Consider the following 23,436-nt stretch of genomic DNA (forward strand, 5'->3'; position numbering starts at 1 on the left):
TTGAAGAACTTAAAATATGGTTAAAATTATTTTAGAAACAGAGGGTATCTATTTTTCTGGACAACCTATGTTATTATCCCAGAGGTATGTATTGGAACTATTAAAACCCTTTCTGTGAATGAGACGTTATTGGACGTTTGCAAATAGGTAAGAGCGACTGTAAATGGAGATATAAAAGGGAGCACAATTTTGTCACTCTTTCATACGTTTATTACATGCTGGAACACAAATATGGCAGAACAAAATCAATGAATATGAACTACAAACAAAGTAGCATAAAATAATGTGGCTGTACTGTATTTTTTCCTTTCAAAACTTAGACCCCAGCAGTAATACAGAACTTGTCAATAAATGGAATTTTAACACTAAAGATATATGGAAATAACACTCCAGCCCTCTGACAGTAGCCCAGGCAAAAGAAAAAAGAAAAAAAACTCACATGATACAGGAACGTCAAATACAATTAAAAATAATGCAGTTGGAAATAAGGGATGCTTTTCAAGATTGCATATACTTGTTATTTTATCAAAGACATGAGACATTTTTGGAAAAAAAACCCCAAAAAGATATTAAAATTAAGAACTACTTCAAGCTGGATATGGACAAACACAACATTCTCGAGTACCCTTACTTTGCAAAAAGGTGCAATACAGAAAATATACTGTAAGTATGCCATGCGGAAAAAACAAACAAAAAAAACCTTTAAATCTTGACGATGGAACTATGAGCCATCGATTAGAGACATATACTGTACTTGAATGAGTGTTGCTGTGGCGGTAAGAGAGTTGCCTCGCAACATAAGTTACAGGTTCAATCCTTTGTCCCTGGTGTGATGTTTAAGTATCTTTTAGGAAGAAACAGAAATACATTTCATTTTCGTTCTCTCTTCTCTCTCTCTCTCTGAACATTGTTGGCAACTAGAGTTGATTTTCTTCTGTCCAACTGCGTTTGAGTACAAATCATTCAGTGCCCTGGTCGGATTTTGTTTTTTGAGAGCCAGCGTCTCAATATCGTAAAGCATCTCAATTTTAAGTTTCTGAAGGTTAAAATCAATTTCATCCTGTGTTTTATGCTTTGTCTCTGAATGACTTTGGCATTTATTCAATCTTTGATCTGTTTTCTTCTCTGCAGATGTCTTTTTCTTGTGTATCCAATATGTTTCAACAAAATTGGTAATCACCTTTAGTCGCTTCTCCAAGTGTTTTTTCATCTCATGTCCAGTGCATTTCATCCGAACAATCTCCTTCTTTTCCATGTTTGTATCCTTCCAGATTTTTCGCAGGCAGTCTTGTTTAGAGGCATTGCTCACTATGGAAACACTTATTTTTTCCAATGATTCAGGCAAAGTGGAAAGATTCATTTTCTGTTCTCTTCCTGCGTTGTCACTGATGGATAAAATTTGAGGATATTCTCTTTCTGACCTCATAAATTGACCTTTTATATGATGATATTTATGTTCTTGAAGTCCCAACTTTGTTTCCAATTGTTGTGTTTGCATCACTGTTTCATGCTGCAGAGCATTTTGGCTGTGCTCTTTAATTTTTATTTCATTCATTTTTATCAAGTCTTGCCAATTCAGCCATTCTTTAGAAAGAACCTCAGTTTGTATACCCTTATTTGATTTTTTCACAACAACATGGGTGGTCTTTTGTTTTCGCAGGTTATAAAAACCAGACATGATTAGTTTCTGCTCAAGTCCATCACACATGTCTTTCATTATTTTACTCAAATACAGGCAATGTTTATTTTGATGTGCTAAGTGAAATATAATCTGTTGAAAATGATCACATAGCTTTTGTTTTAAAAGTTTTAATTTTGCTCGAACTAAATCATTTCTTCCTCTATTGAGTCTGGCAGATTGAAAGACTCTTAGCTCTGACTGTTGGACATCAATGAGTCTTTCTGCATTAACAACTTTTTGCTTCTCCTCAAATTCTTTTCTTTGTTTGACCATACTTGCCAGCAGACCATCTTGCCGGCTCCTTTCTCTTTGCAACAGTCTGTTTCGATTTGTTTTTTGGTCTGTCTCTTGGTCGAGGTCGGCAAGCGTCTTCTTCAAGGCAAGTGTCGTGTTCTTTACGCCTTCCTGATTTGTTTCTAAATTCAGTCCTTTCCTGAACATGTTTTCAAGTCTGTTCTCGTTTGCCTTCCGTAGAATGGACTTTGCTTTTTCCAGTAATTGTCTGTTAGTTAAGATGTGATCTTCGCACAATTTGAGCTCAGACCGCAGTTGTTCTGTTTTCTCCTTCTCTGTTGTCAAACTTTCTCTATCGACCTCTAAGTTATTCTGAATTGAGAGTAAATGTTCCCCCTCCTTGATGATTCTCCCCATTGCAGAATCAACTTCTTCTGTCTTCTCAAACATTTCTTCTTTGTGTTTCACCAGGATCGACAGCAGACGACTCAACTGGTACCTGTGTCTCAGCAGCAATTCGTCTCTAAGTGACACTTGACCTTTCATCTGATCCAAGTCCGCAAGTGTATTCGTCAAGGAAAGGGATATTTTCTGCATCACTTTCTTGTTGGCTTCTAATTTGAGCGTATCTTTGTAAGTGCTGTCAAATTTCCTCTCAGTCACCAGCTGTAGACCGGCCTTTACGGTTTCTGTGGATTGTATTTTAGTCATGAAGTGATCTTGCAAAACTTTGAGCTCAGACCGCAATTTATCCAGCTTGTCCTTCTCAGTTGTTTGTCTTTGCCTCTCGACATCATTAGTCTTCTCCATTGAACGTATTTCTTCCCTCTCAATGCTGACTCTGCCCGAAGCAAGATCAACATCTTTGCCGATCTTCTCAAGTTCTTGTTTTTGGTTCAGCGTACTTGACAGCAGACTACCCAACTGGATCCTTCCGCTCAGCAGCAGTTTCCTTTTCACTGCTACTTGGGCCGTCATCTGATCAAGGGCTGCAAGCATGTCCTTCAAGGCAAAAGTCATTTTGGGCACAGCTTGCTGGTTTGCGTCTAATTTGATGACTGTCTTGTCATTGTTTGTAACACTCTTTTCATTCAAACCCTGGAGATTGGCCTTCACCATTTCCAGTGACTGTGTATTAGTCATTAAGTGGTCTTCCCAGCGTTTCAAGTCAGACCGCAGTTGTTCCATCTTGTCCTTCTCAATTGTTAGTCTTTTCTCCTCTACATCGATACTATCCTCGAATAAAAATACATTTTCCCTCTCAATGGCGACTCTGTCCGAAGCAAAATCAACATTTTCTCCGGTCGTATCAAGTTCTTCTTTTTGTTTTGCCATGCTTGACAGCAGTCTACCTGACTGGACCGTTCTTCTCAGGAGCAGTTTGCTTTTGATTGCTACTTGGGCTGCCATCTGATCAAGGACCGCAAGTGTGGTCTTGATGGCAAGCAACATTTTCTGCAGGCTTCGCTTGTTGCCCTCTAATTTGAGAGCCTTCTTGTCAATTTTTTCACGTTTCCTCTCAGTCACCTCCTTGACATTGGCCTTCGCCGTTCGTAATGGAATGTTAGTTATCAAGTAATCTTCGCATAATTTCAGCGCCGCTAGCTGTTTTTCCAGCTGGTGTTTCTCAATGACGAGTCTTATTCTGTCTTCTTCAGTAGCATTTTTCTTTGAAAGTATCTGTATCCTCTCATTAATGAGTCTTTCTGCAGCGGCATCGACCACTTTTTGCTTCTCCTCAAGTTCTTTTCTTTGTTTGACCATACTTGGCAGGAGACCATCTTGCCGGCCCCTCTCTTTTTGCAAGAGTTGGTTTTGACGACTTATTTGGTCTGTCACTTGATCAAGGCCTGCAAGTGTCTTCCTCAGAGCGAGTGTCATTTTCTCCAGGCCTTCCTTATTTGATTCTAAATGAAGCGCTTTCTTGAATATGTTTTGAAGCCTGTTCTCATTCGCCTTCTGTAGATTGGACTTGGCTCCCTCTAGTGGATTTATTTTCGCTATGAAGTGATCTTCACACACTGTGAGCTCAGACCGCAGTTGTTCTGTTTGTTCCTTCTCAAGTGCCAGACTTTCTCTGCCGGACTTTAAATTATTCTGAATTGAAAGTAATTTTTCCCTCTCCTTGATGATTCTCTCCATAGCAGAATCGACATCTTCTCTCTTCTCAAAAATGTCTTGTTTTTGTTTGACCATGATGGACAGCAGGCGATTCAACTGGATCCTTCGTCTCAGCAACAGTTTGCTTTTCACTGCAACTTGAGCTGTCATCCGATCAAGGTCGACAAGTGTGTTCTTGACGGCGAGCGGTATTTTCGGCATGCCTTCCTTTTTGGATTCTAATTTGAGTGCTTTTTTGGTCACGTTTTCAAGTTTCTTCTCATTGACCTCCTGGAAATTGGCCTTGATGGTTTTGAGTAATGGAATATTAGTGAGTAAGTGATCTTCCCATACTTTCAGCTCCGCCTGCTGCTGTCCCATCCGGCGTTTCTCGATGGCAAGTCTTCTCCTGTCTTCCTCAATCGTATGTTTCTTTGAAAGTATCCGTTTCCTCTCATCAATGAGTCTTTCTGTAGCGGCATCAACAACTTTTTGCTTCTCCTCAAGTTCTTTTCTTTGTTTGACCATACTTGCCAGCAGACCATCTTGCCGGCTCCTTTCTCTTTGCAACAGTCTGTTTTGATTTGTTTTTTGGTCTGTCTCTTGGTCGAGGTCGGCAAGCGTCTTCTTCAAGGCAAGTGTCGTGTTCTTTATGCCTACCTGATTTGTTTCTAAATTCAGTCCTTTCCTGAACATGTTTTCAAGTCTGTTCTCGTTTGCCTTCCGTAGAATGGACTTTGCTTTTTCCAGTAATTGTCTGTTAGTTAAGATGTGATCTTCGCACACTTTGAGCTCAGACCGCAGTTGTTCTGTTTTCTCCTTCTCTGTTGTCAGACTTTCTCTATTGACCTCTAAGTTATTCTGAATTGAGAGTAAATGTTCCCCCTCCTTGATGATTCTCCCCATTGCAGAATCAACTTCTTCTGTCTTCTCAAACATTTCTTCTTTGTGTTTCACCAGGATCGACAGCAGACGACTCAACTGGTACCTGTGTCTCAGCAGCAATTCGTCTCTAAGTGACACTTGACCTTTCATCTGATCCAAGTCCGCAAGTGTATTCGTCAAGGAAAGTGATATTTTCTGCATCACTTTTTTGTTGGCTTCTAATTTGAGCGTATTTTTGTAAGTGCTGTCAAATTTCCTCTCAGTCACCAGCTGTGGACCGGCCTTTACGGTTTCTGTGGATTGTATTTTAGTCATGAAGTCATCTTGCAAAACTTTGAGCTCAGACCGCAATTTATCCAGCTTGTCCTTCTCAGTTGTTTGTATTTGCCTCTCGACATCATTAGTCTTCTCCATTGAACGTATTTCCTCCCTCTCAATGCTGACTCTGCCCGAAGCAAGATCAACAGCTTTGCCGATCTTCTCAAGTTCTTGTTTATGGTTCAGCGTACTTGACAGCAGACTACCCAACTGGATCCTTCCGCTCAGCAGCAGTTTCCTTTTCACTGCTACTTGGGCCGTCATCTGATCAAGGGCTGCAAGCATGTCCTTCAAGGCAAAAGTCCTTTTGGGCAACCCTTGCTGGTTTGCGTCTAATTTGATGACTGTCTTGTCATTGTTTGTAACACTCTTTTCATTCAAACCCTGGAGATTGGCCTTCACCATTTCCAGTGACTGTGTATTAGTCATTAAGTGGTCTTCCCAGCGTTTCAAGTCAGACCGCAGTTGTTCCATCTTGTCCTTCTCAATTGTTAGTCTTCTCTCCTCTACATCGATACTATCCTCTAATAAACATACATCTTCCCTCTCAATGGTGACTCTGTCCGAAGCAAAATCAACATTTTCTCCGGTCGTATCAAGTTCTTCTTTTTGTTTTGCCATGCTTGACAGCAGTCTACCTGACTGGACCGTTCTTCTCAGGAGCAGTTTGCTTTTGATTGCTACTTGGGCTGCCATCTGATCAAGGACCGCAAGTGTGGTCTTGATGGCAAGCAACATTTTCTGCAGGCGTTGCTTGTTGCCCTCTAATTTGAGAGCCTTCTTGTCAATTTTTTCACGTTTCCTCTCAGTCACCTCCTTGACATTGGCCTTCGCCGTTCGTAATGGAATGTTAGTTATCAAGTAATCTTCGCATAATTTCAGCGCCGCTTGCTGTTTTTCCAGCTGGTGTTTCTCAATGACGAGTCTTGTTCTGTCTTCTTCAGTAGCATTTTTCTTTGAAAGTATCTGTATCCTCTCATTAATGAGTCTTTCTGCAGCGGCATCGACCACTTTTTGCTTCTCCTCAAGTTCTTTTCTTTGTTTGACCATACTTGGCAGGAGACCATCTTGCCGGCCCCTCTCTTTTTGCAAGAGTTGGTTTTGACGACTTATTTGGTCTGTCACTTGATCAAGGCCTGCAAGTGTCTTCCTCAGAGCGAGTGTCATTTTCTCCAGGCCTTCCTTATTTGATTCTAAATGAAGCGCTTTCTTGAATATGTTTTGAAGCCTGTTCTCATTCGCCTTCTGTAGATTGGACTTGGCTCCCTCTAGTGGATTTATTTTCGCTATGAAGTGATCTTCACACACTGTGAGCTCAGACCGCAGTTGTTCTGTTTGTTCCTTCTCAAGTGCCAGACTTTCTCTGCCGGACTTTAAATTATTCTGAATTGAAAGTAATTTTTCCCTCTCCTTGATGATTCTCTCCATAGCAGAATCGACATCTTCTCTCTTCTCAAAAATGTCTTGTTTTTGTTTGACCATGATGGACAGCAGGCGATTCAACTGGATCCTTCGTCTCAGCAACAGTTTGCTTTTCACTGCAACTTGAGCTGTCATCCGATCAAGGTCGACAAGTGTGTTCTTGACGGCGAGCGGTATTTTCGGCATGCCTTCCTTTTTGGATTCTAATTTGAGTGCTTTTTTGGTCACGTTTTCAAGTTTCTTCTCATTGACCTCCTGGAAATTGGCCTTGATGGTTTTGAGTAATGGAATATTAGTGAGTAAGTGATCTTCCCATACTTTCAGCTCCGCCTGCTGCTGTCCCATCCGGCGTTTCTCGATGGCAAGTCTTCTCCTGTCTTCCTCAATCGTATGTTTCTTTGAAAGTATCCGTTTCCTCTCATCAATGAGTCTTTCTGTAGCGGCATCAACAACTTTTTGCTTCTCCTCAAGTTCTTTTATTTGTTTGACCATACTTGCCAGCAGACCATCTTGCCGGCTCCTTTCTCTTTGCAACAGTCTGTTTCGATTTGTTTTTTGGTCTGTCTCTTGGTCGAGGTCGGCAAGCGTCTTCTTCAAGGCAAGTGTCGTGTTCTTTATGCCTACCTGATTTGTTTCTAAATTCAGTCCTTTCCTGAACATGTTTTCAAGTCTGTTCTCGTTTGCCTTCCGTAGAATGGACTTTGCTTTTTCCAGTAATTGTCTGTTAGTTAAGATGTGATCTTCGCACACTTTGAGCTCAGACCGCAGTTGTTCTGTTTTCTCCTTCTCTGTTGTCAGACTTTCTCTATTGACCTCTAAGTTATTCTGAATTGAGAGTAAATGTTCCCCCTCCTTGATGATTCTCCCCATTGCAGAATCAACTTCTTCTGTCTTCTCAAACATTTCTTCTTTGTGTTTCACCAGGATCGACAGCAGACGACTCAACTGGTACCTGTGTCTCAGCAGCAATTCGTCTCTAAGTGACACTTGACCTTTCATCTGATCCAAGTCCGCAAGTGTATTCGTCAAGGAAAGTGATATTTTCTGCATCACTTTTTTGTTGGCTTCTAATTTGAGCGTATTTTTGTAAGTGCTGTCAAATTTCCTCTCAGTCACCAGCTGTGGACCGGCCTTTACGGTTTCTGTGGATTGTATTTTAGTCATGAAGTGATCTTGCAAAACTTTGAGCTCAGACCGCAATTTATCCAGCTTGTCCTTCTCAGTTGTTTGTATTTGCCTCTCGACATCATTAGTCTTCTCCATTGAACGTATTTCCTCCCTCTCAATGCTGACTCTGCCCGAAGCAAGATCAACAGCTTTGCCGATCTTCTCAAGTTCTTGTTTATGGTTCAGCATACTTGACAGCAGACTACCCAACTGGATCCTTCCGCTCAGCAGCAGTTTCCTTTTCACTGCTACTTGGGCCGTCATCTGATCAAGGGCTGCAAGCATGTCCTTCAAGGCAAAAGTCCTTTTGGGCAACCCTTGCTGGTTTGCGTCTAATTTGATGACTGTCTTGTCATTGTTTGTAACACTCTTTTCATTCAAACCCTGGAGATTGGCCTTCACCATTTCCAGTGACTGTGTATTAGTCATTAAGTGGTCTTCCCAGCGTTTCAAGTCAGACCGCAGTTGTTCCATCTTGTCCTTCTCAATTGTTAGTCTTCTCTCCTCTACATCGATACTATCCTCTAATAAACATACATCTTCCCTCTCAATGGTGACTCTGTCCGAAGCAAAATCAACATTTTCTCCGGTCGTATCAAGTTCTTCTTTTTGTTTTGCCATGCTTGACAGCAGTCTACCTGACTGGACCGTTCTTCTCAGGAGCAGTTTGCTTTTGATTGCTACTTGGGCTGCCATCTGATCAAGGACCGCAAGTGTGGTCTTGATGGCAAGCAACATTTTCTGCAGGCGTTGCTTGTTGCCCTCTAATTTGAGAGCCTTCTTGTCAATTTTTTCACGTTTCCTCTCAGTCACCTCCTTGACATTGGCCTTCGCCGTTCGTAATGGAATGTTAGTTATCAAGTAATCTTCGCATAATTTCAGCGCCGCTTGCTGTTTTTCCAGCTGGTGTTTCTCAATGACGAGTCTTGTTCTGTCTTCTTCAGTAGCATTTTTCTTTGAAAGTATCTGTATCCTCTCATTAATGAGTCTTTCTGCAGCGGCATCGACCACTTTTTGCTTCTCCTCAAGTTCTTTTCTTTGTTTGACCATACTTGGCAGGAGACCATCTTGCCGGCCCCTCTCTTTTTGCAAGAGTTGGTTTTGACGACTTATTTGGTCTGTCACTTGATCAAGGCCTGCAAGTGTCTTCCTCAGAGCGAGTGTCATTTTCTCCAGGCCTTCCTTATTTGATTCTAAATGAAGCGCTTTCTTGAATATGTTTTGAAGCCTGTTCTCATTCGCCTTCTGTAGATTGGACTTGGCTCCCTCTAGTGGATTTATTTTCGCTATGAAGTGATCTTCACACACTGTGAGCTCAGACCGCAGTTGTTCTGTTTGTTCCTTCTCAAGTGCCAGACTTTCTCTGCCGGACTTTAAATTATTCTGAATTGAAAGTAACTTTTCCCTCTCCTTGATGATTCTCTCCATAGCAGAATCGACATCTTCTCTCTTCTCAAAAATGTCTTGTTTTTGTTTGACCATGATGGACAGCAGGCGATTCAACTGGATCCTTCGTCTCAGCAACAGTTTGCTTTTCACTGCAACTTGAGCTGTCATCCGATCAAGGTCGACAAGTGTGTTCTTGACGGCGAGCGGTATTTTCGGCATGCCTTCCTTTTTGGATTCTAATTTGAGTGCTTTTTTGGTCACGTTTTCAAGTTTCTTCTCATTGACCTCCTGGAAATTGGCCTTGATGGTTTTGAGTAATGGAATATTAGTGAGTAAGTGATCTTCCCATACTTTCAGCTCCGCCTGCTGCTGTCCCATCCGGCGTTTCTCGATGGCAAGTCTTCTCCTGTCTTCCTCAATCGTATGTTTCTTTGAAAGTATCCGTTTCCTCTCATCAATGAGTCTTTCTGTAGCGGCATCAACAACTTTTTGCTTCTCCTCAAGTTCTTTTCTTTGTTTGACCATACTTGCCAGCAGACCATCTTGCCGGCTCCTTTCTCTTTGCAACAGTCTGTTTCGATTTGTTTTTTGGTCTGTCTCTTGGTCGAGGTCGGCAAGCGTCTTCTTCAAGGCAAGTATCGTTTTCTTTATGCCTACCTGATTTGTTTCTAAATTCAGTCCTTTCCTGAACATGTTTTCAAGTCTGTTCTCGTTTGCCTTCCGTAGAATGGACTTTGCTTTTTCCAGTAATTGTCTGTTAGTTAAGATGTGATCTTCGCACACTTTGAGCTCAGACCGCAGTTGTTCTGTTTTCTCCTTCTCTGTTGTCAGACTTTCTCTATCGACCTCTAAGTTATTCTGAATTGAGAGTAAATGTTCCCCCTCCTTGATGATTCTCCCCATTGCAGAATCAACTTCTTCTGTCTTCTCAAACATTTCTTCTTTGTGTTTCACCAGGATCGACAGCAGACGACTCAACTGGTACCTGTGTCTCAGCAGCAATTCGTCTCTAAGTGACACTTGACCTTTCATCTGATCCAAGTCCGCAAGTGTATTCGTCAAGGAAAGGGATATTTTCTGCATCACTTTCTTGTTGGCTTCTAATTTGAGCGTATCTTTGTAAGTGCTGTCAAATTTCCTCTCAGTCACCAGCTGTAGACCGGCCTTTACGGTTTCTGTGGATTGTATTTTAGTCATGAAGTGATCTTGCAAAACTTTGAGCTCAGACCGCAATTTATCCAGCTTGTCCTTCTCAGTTGTTTGTATTTGCCTCTCGACATCATTAGTCTTCTCCATTGAACGTATTTCCTCCCTCTCAATGCTGACTCTGCCCGAAGCAAGATCAACAGCTTTGCCGATCTTCTCAAGTTCTTGTTTTTGGTTCAGCGTACTTGACAGCAGACTACCCAACTGGATCCTTCCGCTCAGCAGCAGTTTCCTTTTCACTGCTACTTGGGCCGTCATCTGATCAAGGGCTGCAAGCATGTCCTTCAAGGCAAAAGTCCTTTTGGGCACACCTTGCTGGTTTGCGTCTAATTTGATGACTGTCTTGTCATTGTTTGTAACACTCTTTTCATTCAAACCCTGGAGATTGGCCTTCACCATTTCCAGTGACTGTGTATTAGTCATTAAGTGGTCTTCCCAGCGTTTCAAGTCAGACCGCAGTTGTTCCATCTTGTCCTTCTCAATTGTTAGTCTTTTCTCCTCTACATCGATACTATCCTCGAATAAAAATACATTTTCCCTCTCAATGGCGACTCTGTCCGAAGCAAAATCAACATTTTCTCCGGTCGTATCAAGTTCTTCTTTTTGTTTTGCCATGCTTGACAGCAGTCTACCTGACTGGACCGTTCTTCTCAGGAGCAGTTTGCTTTTGATTGCTACTTGGGCTGCCATCTGATCAAGGACCGCAAGTGTGGTCTTGATGGCAAGCAACATTTTCTGCAGGCTTCGCTTGTTGCCCTCTAATTTGAGAGCCTTCTTGTCAATTTTTTCACGTTTCCTCTCAGTCACCTCCTTGACATTGGCCTTCGCCGTTCGTAATGGAATGTTAGTTATCAAGTAATCTTCGCATAATTTCAGCGCCGCTAGCTGTTTTTCCAGCTGGTGTTGCTCAATGACGAGTCTTATTCTGTCTTCTTCAGTAGCATTTTTCTTTGAAAGTATCTGTATCCTCTCATTAATGAGTCTTTCTGCAGCGGCATCGACCACTTTTTGCTTCTCCTCAAGTTCTTTTCTTTGTTTGACCATACTTGGCAGGAGACCATCTTGCCGGCCCCTCTCTTTTTGCAAGAGTTGGTTTTGACGACTTATTTGGTCTGTCACTTGATCAAGGCCTGCAAGTGTCTTCCTCAGAGCGAGTGTCATTTTCTCCAGGCCTTCCTTATTTGATTCTAAATGAAGCGCTTTCTTGAATATGTTTTGAAGCCTGTTCTCATTCGCCTTCTGTAGATTGGACTTGGCTCCCTCTAGTGGATTTATTTTCGCTATGAAGTGATCTTCACACACTGTGAGCTCAGACCGCAGTTGTTCTGTTTGTTCCTTCTCAAGTGCCAGACTTTCTCTGCCGGACTTTAAATTATTCTGAATTGAAAGTAATTTTTCCCTCTCCTTGATGATTCTCTCCATAGCAGAATCGACATCTTCTCTCTTCTCAAAAATGTCTTGTTTTTGTTTGACCATGATGGACAGCAGGCGATTCAACTGGATCCTTCGTCTCAGCAACAGTTTGCTTTTCACTGCAACTTGAGCTGTCATCCGATCAAGGTCGACAAGTGTGTTCTTGACGGCGAGCGGTATTTTTGGCATGCCTTCCTTTTTGGATTCTAATTTGAGTGCTTTTTTGGTCACGTTTTCAAGTTTCTTCTCATTGACCTCCTGGAAATTGGCCTTGATGGTTTTGAGTAATGGAATATTAGTGAGTAAGTGATCTTCCCATACTTTCAGCTCCGCCTGCTGCTGTCCCATCCGGCGTTTCTCGATGGCAAGTCTTCTCCTGTCTTCCTCAATCGTATGTTTCTTTGAAAGTATCCGTTTCCTCTCATCAATGAGTCTTTCTGTAGCGGCATCAACAACTTTTTGCTTCTCCTCAAGTTCTTTTCTTTGTTTGACCATACTTGCCAGCAGACCATCTTGCCGGCTCCTTTCTCTTTGCAACAGTCTATTTCGATTTGTTTTTTGGTCTGTCTCTTGGTCGAGGTCGGCAAGCGTCTTCTTCAAGGCAAGTATCGTTTTCTTTATGCCTACCTGATTTGTTTCTAAATTCAGTCCTTTCCTGAACATGTTTTCAAGTCTGTTCTCGTTTGCCTTCCGTAGAATGGACTTTGCTTTTTCCAGTAATTGTCTGTTAGTTAAGATGTGATCTTCGCACACTTTGAGCTCAGACCGCAGTTGTTCTGTTTTCTCCTTCTCTGTTGTCAGACTTTCTCTATCGACCTCTAAGTTATTCTGAATTGAGAGTAAATGTTCCCCCTCCTTGATGATTCTCCCCATTGCAGAATCAACTTCTTCTGTCTTCTCAAACATTTCTTCTTTGTGTTTCACCAGGATCGACAGCAGACGACTCAACTGGTACCTGTGTCTCAGCAGCAATTCGTCTCTAAGTGACACTTGACCTTTCATCTGATCCAAGTCCGCAAGTGTATTCGTCAAGGAAAGGGATATTTTCTGCATCACTTTCTTGTTGGCTTCTAATTTGAGCGTATCTTTGTAAGTGCTGTCAAATTTCCTCTCAGTCACCAGCTGTAGACCGGCCTTTACGGTTTCTGTGGATTGTATTTTAGTCATGAAGTGATCTTGCAAAACTTTGAGCTCAGACCGCAATTTATCCAGCTTGTCCTTCTCAGTTGTTTGTCTTTGCCTCTCGACATCATTAGTCTTCTCCATTGAACGTATTTCTTCCCTCTCAATGCTGACTCTGCCCGAAGCAAGATCAACATCTTTGCCGATCTTCTCAAGTTCTTGTTTTTGGTTCAGCGTACTTGACAGCAGACTACCCAACTGGATCCTTCCGCTCAGCAGCAGTTTCCTTTTCACTGCTACTTGGGCCGTCATCTGATCAAGGGCTGCAAGCATGTCCTTCAAGGCAAAAGTCATTTTGGGCACACCTTGCTGGTTTGCGTCTAATTTGATGACTGTCTTGTCATTGTTTGTAACACTCTTTTCATTCAAACCCTGGAGATTGGCCTTCACCATTTCCAGTGACTGTGTATTAGTCATTAAGTGGTCTTCCCAGCGTTTCAAGTCAGACCGCAGTTGTTCCATCTTGTCCTTCTCAATTGTTAGTCTTTTCTCCTCTACATCGATACTATCCTCGAATAAAAATACATTTTCCCTCTCAATGGCGACTCTGTCCGAAGCAAAATCAACATTTTCTCCGGTCGTATCAAGTTCTTCTTTTTGTTTTGCCATGCTTGACAGCAGTCTACCTGACTGGACCGTTCTTCTCAGGAGCAGTTTGCTTTTGATTGCTACTTGGGCTGCCATCTGATCAAGGACCGCAAGTGTGGTCTTGATGGCAAGCAACATTTTCTGCAGGCTTCGCTTGTTGCCCTCTAATTTGAGAGCCTTCTTGTCAATTTTTTCACGTTTCCTCTCAGTCACCTCCTTGACATTGGCCTTCGCCGTTCGTAATGGAATGTTAGTTATCAAGTAATCTTCGCATAATTTCAGCGCCGCTAGCTGTTTTTCCAGCTGGTGTTGCTCAATGACGAGTCTTATTCTGTCTTCTTCAGTAGCATTTTTCTTTGAAAGTATCTGTATCCTCTCATTAATGAGTCTTTCTGCAGCGGCATCGACCACTTTTTGCTTCTCCTCAAGTTCTTTTCTTTGTTTGACCATACTTGGCAGGAGACCATCTTGCCGGCCCCTCTCTTTTTGCAAGACTTTGTTTTGACGACTTATTTGGTCTGTCACTTGATCAAGGCCTGCAAGTGTCTTCCTCAGAGCGAGTGTCATTTTCTCCAGGCCTTCCTTATTTGATTCTAAATGAAGCGCTTTCTTGAATATGTTTTGAAGCCTGTTCTCATTCGCCTTCTGTAGATTGGACTTGGCTCCCTCTAGTGGATTTATTTTCGCTATGAAGTGATCTTCACACACTGTGAGCTCAGACCGCAGTTGTTCTGTTTGTTCCTTCTCAAGTGCCAGACTTTCTCTGCCGGACTTTAAATTATTCTGAATTGAAAGTAACTTTTCCCTCTCCTTGATGATTCTCTCCATAGCAGAATCAACATCTTCTCTCTTCTCAAAAATGTCTTGTTTTTGTTTGACCATGATGGACAGCAGGCGATTCAACTGGATCCTTCGTCTCAGCAACAGTTTGCTTTTCACTGCAACTTGAGCTGTCATCCGATCAAGGTCGACAAGTGTGTTCTTGACGGCGAGCGGTATTTTCGGCATGCCTTCCTTTTTGGATTCTAATTTGAGTGCTTTTTTGGTCACGTTTTCAAGTTTCTTCTCATTGACCTCCTGGAAATTGGCCTTGATGGTTTTGAGTAATGGAATATTAGTGAGTAAGTGATCTTCCCATACTTTCAGCTCCGCCTGCTGCTGTCCCATCCGGCGTTTCTCGATGGCAAGTCTTCTCCTGTCTTCCTCAATCGTATGTTTCTTTGAAAGTATCCGTTTCCTCTCATCAATGAGTCTTTCTGTAGCGGCATCAACAACTTTTTGCTTCTCCTCAAGTTCTTTTCTTTGTTTGACCATACTTGCCAGCAGACCATCTTGCCGGCTCCTTTCTCTTTGCAACAGTCTGTTTCGATTTGTTTTTTGGTCTGTCTCTTGGTCGAGGTCGGCAAGCGTCTTCTTCAAGGCAAGTATCGTTTTCTTTATGCCTACCTGATTTGTTTCTAAATTCAGTCCTTTCCTGAACATGTTTTCAAGTCTGTTCTCGTTTGCCTTCCGTAGAATGGACTTTGCTTTTTCCAGTAATTGTCTGTTAGTTAAGATGTGATCTTCGCACACTTTGAGCTCAGACCGCAGTTGTTCTGTTTTCTCCTTCTCTGTTGTCAGACTTTCTCTATCGACCTCTAAGTTATTCTGAATTGAGAGTAAATGTTCCCCCTCCTTGATGATTCTCCCCATTGCAGAATCAACTTCTTCTGTCTTCTCAAACATTTCTTCTTTGTGTTTCACCAGGATCGACAGCAGACGACTCAACTGGTACCTGTGTCTCAGCAGCAATTCGTCTCTAAGTGACACTTGACCTTTCATCTGATCCAAGTCCGCAAGTGTATTCGTCAAGGAAAGGGATATTTTCTGCATCACTTTCTTGTTGGCTTCTAATTTGAGCGTATCTTTGTAAGTGCTGTCAAATTTCCTCTCAGTCACCAGCTGTAGACCGGCCTTTACGGTTTCTGTGGATTGTATTTTAGTCATGAAGTGATCTTGCAAAACTTTGAGCTCAGACCGCAATTTATCCAGCTTGTCCTTCTCAGTTGTTTGTATTTGCCTCTCGACATCATTAGTCTTCTCCATTGAACGTATTTCCTCCCTCTCAATGCTGACTCTGCCCGAAGCAAGATCAACAGCTTTGCCGATCTTCTCAAGTTCTTGTTTTTGGTTCAGCGTACTTGACAGCAGACTACCCAACTGGATCCTTCCGCTCAGCAGCAGTTTCCTTTTCACTGCTACTTGGGCCGTCATCTGATCAAGGGCTGCAAGCATGTCCTTCAAGGCAAAAGTCCTTTTGGGCAAACCTTGCTGGTTTGCGTCTAATTTGATGACTGTCTTGTCATTGTTTGTAACACTCTTTTCATTCAAACCCTGGAGATTGGCCTTCACCATTTCCAGTGACTGTGTATTAGTCATTAAGTGGTCTTCCCAGCGTTTCAAGTCAGACCGCAGTTGTTCCATCTTGTCCTTCTCAATTGTTAGACTTTTCTCCTCTACATCGATACTATCCTCGAATAAAAATAAATTTTCCCTCTCAATGGCGACTCTGTCTGAAGCAAAATCAACATTTTCTCCGGTCGTATCAAGTTCTTCTTTTTGTTTTGCCATGCTTGACAGCAGTCTACCTGACTGGACCGTTCTTCTCAGGAGCAGTTTGCTTTTGATTGCTACTTGGGCTGCCATCTGATCAAGGACCGCAAGTGTGGTCTTGATGGCAAGCAACATTTTCTGCAGGCTTTGCTTGTTGCCCTCTAATTTGAGGGCCTTCTTGTCAATTTTTTCACGTTTCCTCTCAGTCACCTCCTTGACATTGGCCTTCGCCGTTCGTAATGGAATGTTAGTTATCAAGTAATCTTCGCATAATTTCAGCGCCGCTTGCTGTTTTTCCAGCTGGTGTTTCTCAATGACGAGTCTTGTTCTGTCTTCTTCAGTAGCATTTTTCTTTGAAAGCATCTGTATCCTCTCATTAATGAGTCTTTCTGCAGCGGCATCGACCACTTTTTGCTTCTCCTCAAGTTCTTTTCTTTGTTTGACCATACTTGGCAGGAGACCATCTTGCCGGCCCCTCTCTTTTTGCAAGACTTTGTTTTGACGACTTATTTGGTCTGTCACTTGATCAAGGCCTGCAAGTGTCTTCCTCAGAGCGAGTGTCATTTTCTCCAGGCCTTCCTTATTTGATTCTAAATGAAGCGCTTTCTTGAATATGTTTTGAAGCCTGTTCTCATTCGCCTTCTGTAGATTGGACTTGGCTCCCTCTAGTGGATTTATTTTCGCTATGAAGTGATCTTCACACACTGTGAGCTCAGACCGCAGTTGTTCTGTTTGTTCCTTCTCAAGTGCCAGACTTTCTCTGCCGGACTTTAAATTATTCTGAATTGAAAGTAATTTTTCCCTCTCCTTGATGATTCTCTCCATAGCAGAATCGACATCTTCTCTCTTCTCAAAAATGTCTTGTTTTTGTTTGACCATGATGGACAGCAGGCGATTCAACTGGATCCTTCGTCTCAGCAACAGTTTGCTTTTCACTGCAACTTGAGCTGTCATCCGATCAAGGTCGACAAGTGTGTTCTTGACGGCGAGCGGTATTTTCGGCATGCCTTCCTTTTTGGATTCTAATTTGAGTGCTTTTTTGGTCACGTTTTCAAGTTTCTTCTCATTGACCTCCTGGAAATTGGCCTTGATGGTTTTGAGTAATGGAATATTAGTGAGTAAGTGATCTTCCCATACTTTCAGCTCCGCCTGCTGCTGTCCCATCCGGCGTTTCTCGATGGCAAGTCTTCTCCTGTCTTCCTCAATCGTATGTTTCTTTGAAAGTATCCGTTTCCTCTCATCAATGAGTCTTTCTGTAGCGGCATCAACAACTTTTTGCTTCTCCTCAAGTTCTTTTCTTTGTTTGACCATACTTGCCAGCAGACCATCTTGCCGGCTCCTTTCTCTTTGCAACAGTCTGTTTTGATTTGTTTTTTGGTCTGTCTCTTGGTCGAGGTCGGCAAGCGTCTTCTTCAAGGCAAGTGTCGTGTTCTTTACGCCTTCCTGATTTGTTTCTAAATTCAGTCCTTTCCTGAACATGTTTTCAAGTCTGTTCTCGTTTGCCTTCCGTAGAATGGACTTTGCTTTTTCCAGTAATTGTCTGTTAGTTAAGATGTGATCTTCGCACACTTTGAGCTCAGACCGCAGTTGTTCTGTTTTCTCCTTCTCTGTTGTCAGACTTTCTCTATTGACCTCTAAGTTATTCTGAATTGAGAGTAAATGTTCCCCCTCCTTGATGATTCTCCCCATTGCAGAATCAACTTCTTCTGTCTTCTCAAACATTTCTTCTTTGTGTTTCACCAGGATCGACAGCAGATGACTCAACTGGTACCTGTGTCTCAGCAGCAATTCGTCTCTAAGTGACACTTGACCTTTCATCTGATCCAAGTCCGCAAGTGTATTCGTCAAGGAAAGTGATATTTTCTGCATCACTTTTTTGTTGGCTTCTAATTTGAGCGTATTTTTGTAAGTGCTGTCAAATTTCCTCTCAGTCACCAGCTGTGGACCGGCCTTTACGGTTTCTGTGGATTGTATTTTAGTCGTGAAGTCATCTTGCAAAACTTTGAGCGCAGACCGCAATTTATCCAGCTTGTCCTTCTCAGTTGTTTGTATTTGCCTCTCGACATCATTAGTCTTCTCCATTGAACGTATTTCCTCCCTCTCAATGCTGACTCTGCCCGAAGCAAGATCAACAGCTTTGCCGATCTTCTCAAGTTCTTGTTTTTGGTTCAGCGTACTTGACAGCAGACTACCCAACTGGATCCTTCCGCTCAGCAGCAGTTTCCTTTTCACTGCTACTTGGGCCGTCATCTGATCAAGGGCTGCAAGCATGTCCTTCAAGGCAAAAGTCCTTTTGGGCAAACCTTGCTGGTTTGCGTCTAATTTGATGACTGTCTTGTCATTGTTTGTAACACTCTTTTCATTCAAACCCTGGAGATTGGCCTTCACCATTTCCAGTGACTGTGTATTAGTCATTAAGTGGTCTTCCCAGCGTTTCAAGTCAGACCGCAGTTGTTCCATCTTGTCCTTCTCAATTGTTAGACTTTTCTCCTCTACATCGATACTATCCTCGAATAAAAATAAATTTTCCCTCTCAATGGCGACTCTGTCTGAAGCAAAATCAACATTTTCTCCGGTCGTATCAAGTTCTTCTTTTTGTTTTGCCATGCTTGACAGCAGTCTACCTGACTGGACCGTTCTTCTCAGGAGCAGTTTGCTTTTGATTGCTACTTGGGCTGCCATCTGATCAAGGACCGCAAGTGTGGTCTTGATGGCAAGCAACATTTTCTGCAGGCTTTGCTTGTTGCCCTCTAATTTGAGGGCCTTCTTGTCAATTTTTTCACGTTTCCTCTCAGTCACCTCCTTGACATTGGCCTTCGCCGTTCGTAATGGAATGTTAGTTATCAAGTAATCTTCGCATAATTTCAGCGCCGCTTGCTGTTTTTCCAGCTGGTGTTTCTCAATGACGAGTCTTGTTCTGTCTTCTTCAGTAGCATTTTTCTTTGAAAGCATCTGTATCCTCTCATTAATGAGTCTTTCTGCAGCGGCATCGACCACTTTTTGCTTCTCCTCAAGTTCTTTTCTTTGTTTGACCATACTTGGCAGGAGACCATCTTGCCGGCCCCTCTCTTTTTGCAAGACTTTGTTTTGACGACTTATTTGGTCTGTCACTTGATCAAGGCCTGCAAGTGTCTTCCTCAGAGCGAGTGTCATTTTCTCCAGGCCTTCCTTATTTGATTCTAAATGAAGCGCTTTCTTGAATATGTTTTGAAGCCTGTTCTCATTCGCCTTCTGTAGATTGGACTTGGCTCCCTCTAGTGGATTTATTTTCGCTATGAAGTGATCTTCACACACTGTGAGCTCAGACCGCAGTTGTTCTGTTTGTTCCTTCTCAAGTGCCAGACTTTCTCTGCCGGACTTTAAATTATTCTGAATTGAAAGTAATTTTTCCCTCTCCTTGATGATTCTCTCCATAGCAGAATCGACATCTTCTCTCTTCTCAAAAATGTCTTGTTTTTGTTTGACCATGATGGACAGCAGGCGATTCAACTGGATCCTTCGTCTCAGCAACAGTTTGCTTTTCACTGCAACTTGAGCTGTCATCCGATCAAGGTCGACAAGTGTGTTCTTGACGGCGAGCGGTATTTTCGGCATGCCTTCCTTTTTGGATTCTAATTTGAGTGCTTTTTTGGTCACGTTTTCAAGTTTCTTCTCATTGACCTCCTGGAAATTGGCCTTGATGGTTTTGAGTAATGGAATATTAGTGAGTAAGTGATCTTCCCATACTTTCAGCTCCGCCTGCTGCTGTCCCATCCGGCGTTTCTCGATGGCAAGTCTTCTCCTGTCTTCCTCAATCGTATGTTTCTTTGAAAGTATCCGTTTCCTCTCATCAATGAGTCTTTCTTTAGCGGCATCAACAACTTTTTGCTTCTCCTCAAGTTCTTTTCTTTGTTTGACCATACTTGCCAGCAGACCATCTTGCCGGCTCCTTTCTCTTTGCAACAGTCTGTTTTGATTTGTTTTTTGGTCTGTCTCTTGGTCGAGGTCGGCAAGCGTCTTCTTCAAGGCAAGTGTCGTGTTCTTTACGCCTTCCTGATTTGTTTCTAAATTCAGTCCTTTCCTGAACATGTTTTCAAGTCTGTTCTCGTTTGCCTTCCGTAGAATGGACTTTGCTTTTTCCAGTAATTGTCTGTTAGTTAAGATGTGATCTTCGCACACTTTGAGCTCAGACCGCAGTTGTTCTGTTTTCTCCTTCTCTGTTGTCAGACTTTCTCTATTGACCTCTAAGTTATTCTGAATTGAGAGTAAATGTTCCCCCTCCTTGATGATTCTCCCCATTGCAGAATCAACTTCTTCTGTCTTCTCAAACATTTCTTCTTTGTGTTTCACCAGGATCGACAGCAGATGACTCAACTGGTACCTGTGTCTCAGCAGCAATTCGTCTCTAAGTGACACTTGACCTTTCATCTGATCCAAGTCCGCAAGTGTATTCGTCAAGGAAAGTGATATTTTCTGCATCACTTTTTTGTTGGCTTCTAATTTGAGCGTATTTTTGTAAGTGCTGTCAAATTTCCTCTCAGTCACCAGCTGTGGACCGGCCTTTACGGTTTCTGTGGATTGTATTTTAGTCGTGAAGTCATCTTGCAAAACTTTGAGCGCAGACCGCAATTTATCCAGCTTGTCCTTCTCAGTTGTTTGTCTTTGCCTCTCGACACCATTAGTCTTCTCCATTGAACGTATTTCTTCCCTCTCAATGCTGACTCTGCCCGAAGCAAGATCAACAGCTTTGCCGATCTTCTCAAGTTCTTGTTTATGGTTCAGCGTACTTGACAGCAGACTACCCAACTGGATCCTTCCGCTCAGCAGCAGTTTCCTTTTCACTGCTACTTGGGCCGTCATCTGATCAAGGGCTGCAAGCATGTCCTTCAAGGCAAAAGTCCTTTTGGGCAAACCTTGCTGGTTTGCGTCTAATTTGATGACTGTCTTGTCATTGTTTGTAACACTCTTTTCATTCAAACCCTGGAGATTGGCCTTCACCATTTCCAGTGACTGTGTATTAGTCATTAAGTGGTCTTCCCAGCGTTTCAAGTCAGACCGCAGTTGTTCCATCTTGTCCTTCTCAATTGTTAGTCTTCTCTCCTCTACATCGATACTATCCTCTAATAAACATACATCTTCCCTCTCAATGGTGACTCTGTCCGAAGCAAAATCAACATTTTCTCCGGTCGTATCAAGTTCTTCTTTTTGTTTTGCCATGCTTGACAGCAGTCTACCTGACTGGACCGTTCTTCTCAGGAGCAGTTTGCTTTTGATTGCTACTTGGGCTGCCATCTGATCAAGGACCGCAAGTGTGGTCTTGATGGCAAGCAACATTTTCTGCAGGCGTTGCTTGTTGCCCTCTAATTTGAGAGCCTTCTTGTCAATTTTTTCACGTTTCCTCTCAGTCACCTCCTTGACATTGGCCTTCGCCGTTCGTAATGGAATGTTAGTTATCAAGTAATCTTCGCATAATTTCAGCGCCGCTTGCTGTTTTTCCAGCTGGTGTTTCTCAATGACGAGTCTTGTTCTGTCTTCTTCAGTAGCATTTTTCTTTGAAAGTATCTGTATCCTCTCATTAATGAGTCTTTCTGCAGCGGCATCGACCACTTTTTGCTTCTCCTCAAGTTCTTTTCTTTGTTTGACCATACTTGGCAGGAGACCATCTTGCCGGCCCCTCTCTTTTTGCAAGAGTTGGTTTTGACGACTTATTTGGTCTGTCACTTGATCAAGGCCTGCAAGTGTCTTCCTCAGAGCGAGTGTCATTTTCTCCAGGCCTTCCTTATTTGATTCTAAATGAAGCGCTTTCTTGAATATGTTTTGAAGCCTGTTCTCATTCGCCTTCTGTAGATTGGACTTGGCTCCCTCTAGTGGATTTATTTTCGCTATGAAGTGATCTTCACACACTGTGAGCTCAGACCGCAGTTGTTCTGTTTGTTCCTTCTCAAGTGCCAGACTTTCTCTGCCGGACTTTAAATTATTCTGAATTGAAAGTAACTTTTCCCTCTCCTTGATGATTCTCTCCATAGCAGAATCGACATCTTCTCTCTTCTCAAAAATGTCTTGTTTTTGTTTGACCATGATGGACAGCAGGCGATTCAACTGGATCCTTCGTCTCAGCAACAGTTTGCTTTTCACTGCAACTTGAGCTGTCATCCGATCAAGGTCGACAAGTGTGTTCTTGACGGCGAGCGGTATTTTCGGCATGCCTTCCTTTTTGGATTCTAATTTGAGTGCTTTTTTGGTCACGTTTTCAAGTTTCTTCTCATTGACCTCCTGGAAATTGGCCTTGATGGTTTTGAGTAATGGAATATTAGTGAGTAAGTGATCTTCCCATACTTTCAGCTCCGCCTGCTGCTGTCCCATCCGGCGTTTCTCGATGGCAAGTCTTCTCCTGTCTTCCTCAATCGTATGTTTCTTTGAAAGTATCCGTTTCCTCTCATCAATGAGTCTTTCTGTAGCGGCATCAACAACTTTTTGCTTCTCCTCAAGTTCTTTTCTTTGTTTGACCATACTTGCCAGCAGACCATCTTGCCGGCTCCTTTCTCTTTGCAACAGTCTGTTTCGATTTGTTTTTTGGTCTGTCTCTTGGTCGAGGTCGGCAAGCGTCTTCTTCAAGGCAAGTATCGTTTTCTTTATGCCTACCTGATTTGTTTCTAAATTCAGTCCTTTCCTGAACATGTTTTCAAGTCTGTTCTCGTTTGCCTTCCGTAGAATGGACTTTGCTTTTTCCAGTAATTGTCTGTTAGTTAAGATGTGATCTTCGCACACTTTGAGCTCAGACCGCAGTTGTTCTGTTTTCTCCTTCTCTGTTGTCAGACTTTCTCTATCGACCTCTAAGTTATTCTGAATTGAGAGTAAATGTTCCCCCTCCTTGATGATTCTCCCCATTGCAGAATCAACTTCTTCTGTCTTCTCAAACATTTCTTCTTTGTGTTTCACCAGGATCGACAGCAGACGACTCAACTGGTACCTGTGTCTCAGCAGCAATTCGTCTCTAAGTGACACTTGACCTTTCATCTGATCCAAGTCCGCAAGTGTATTCGTCAAGGAAAGGGATATTTTCTGCATCACTTTCTTGTTGGCTTCTAATTTGAGCGTATCTTTGTAAGTGCTGTCAAATTTCCTCTCAGTCACCAGCTGTAGACCGGCCTTTACGGTTTCTGTGGATTGTATTTTAGTCATGAAGTGATCTTGCAAAACTTTGAGCTCAGACCGCAATTTATCCAGCTTGTCCTTCTCAGTTGTTTGTATTTGCCTCTCGACATCATTAGTCTTCTCCA

At 42.5% G+C, this 23,436-nt stretch overlaps 1 protein-coding gene across 1 annotated transcript in view; it reads right to left on the reverse strand.

The window, feature by feature from the left end:
• Nucleotides 1-23,436, reverse strand: part of LOC147193447 (uncharacterized) — a 51,605-nt gene continuing 28,169 nt past the window's right edge. Inside the window, exon 5 of the mRNA XM_086130934.1 lies at nucleotides 1-23,436. This exon is cut by the window's right edge and continues 11,296 nt beyond it. Coding sequence (XP_085987060.1) covers nucleotides 848-23,436 — 22,589 coding nt within the window. The 3' untranslated portion in view covers nucleotides 1-847.

The sequence above is a fragment of the Hippocampus guttulatus genome, chromosome 15, assembly GCF_054856545.1.
Source record: "Hippocampus guttulatus isolate MCC_2025c chromosome 15, RoL_Hgut_1.0, whole genome shotgun sequence".
Classification (NCBI taxonomy): Eukaryota; Metazoa; Chordata; class Actinopteri; order Syngnathiformes; family Syngnathidae; genus Hippocampus; species Hippocampus guttulatus.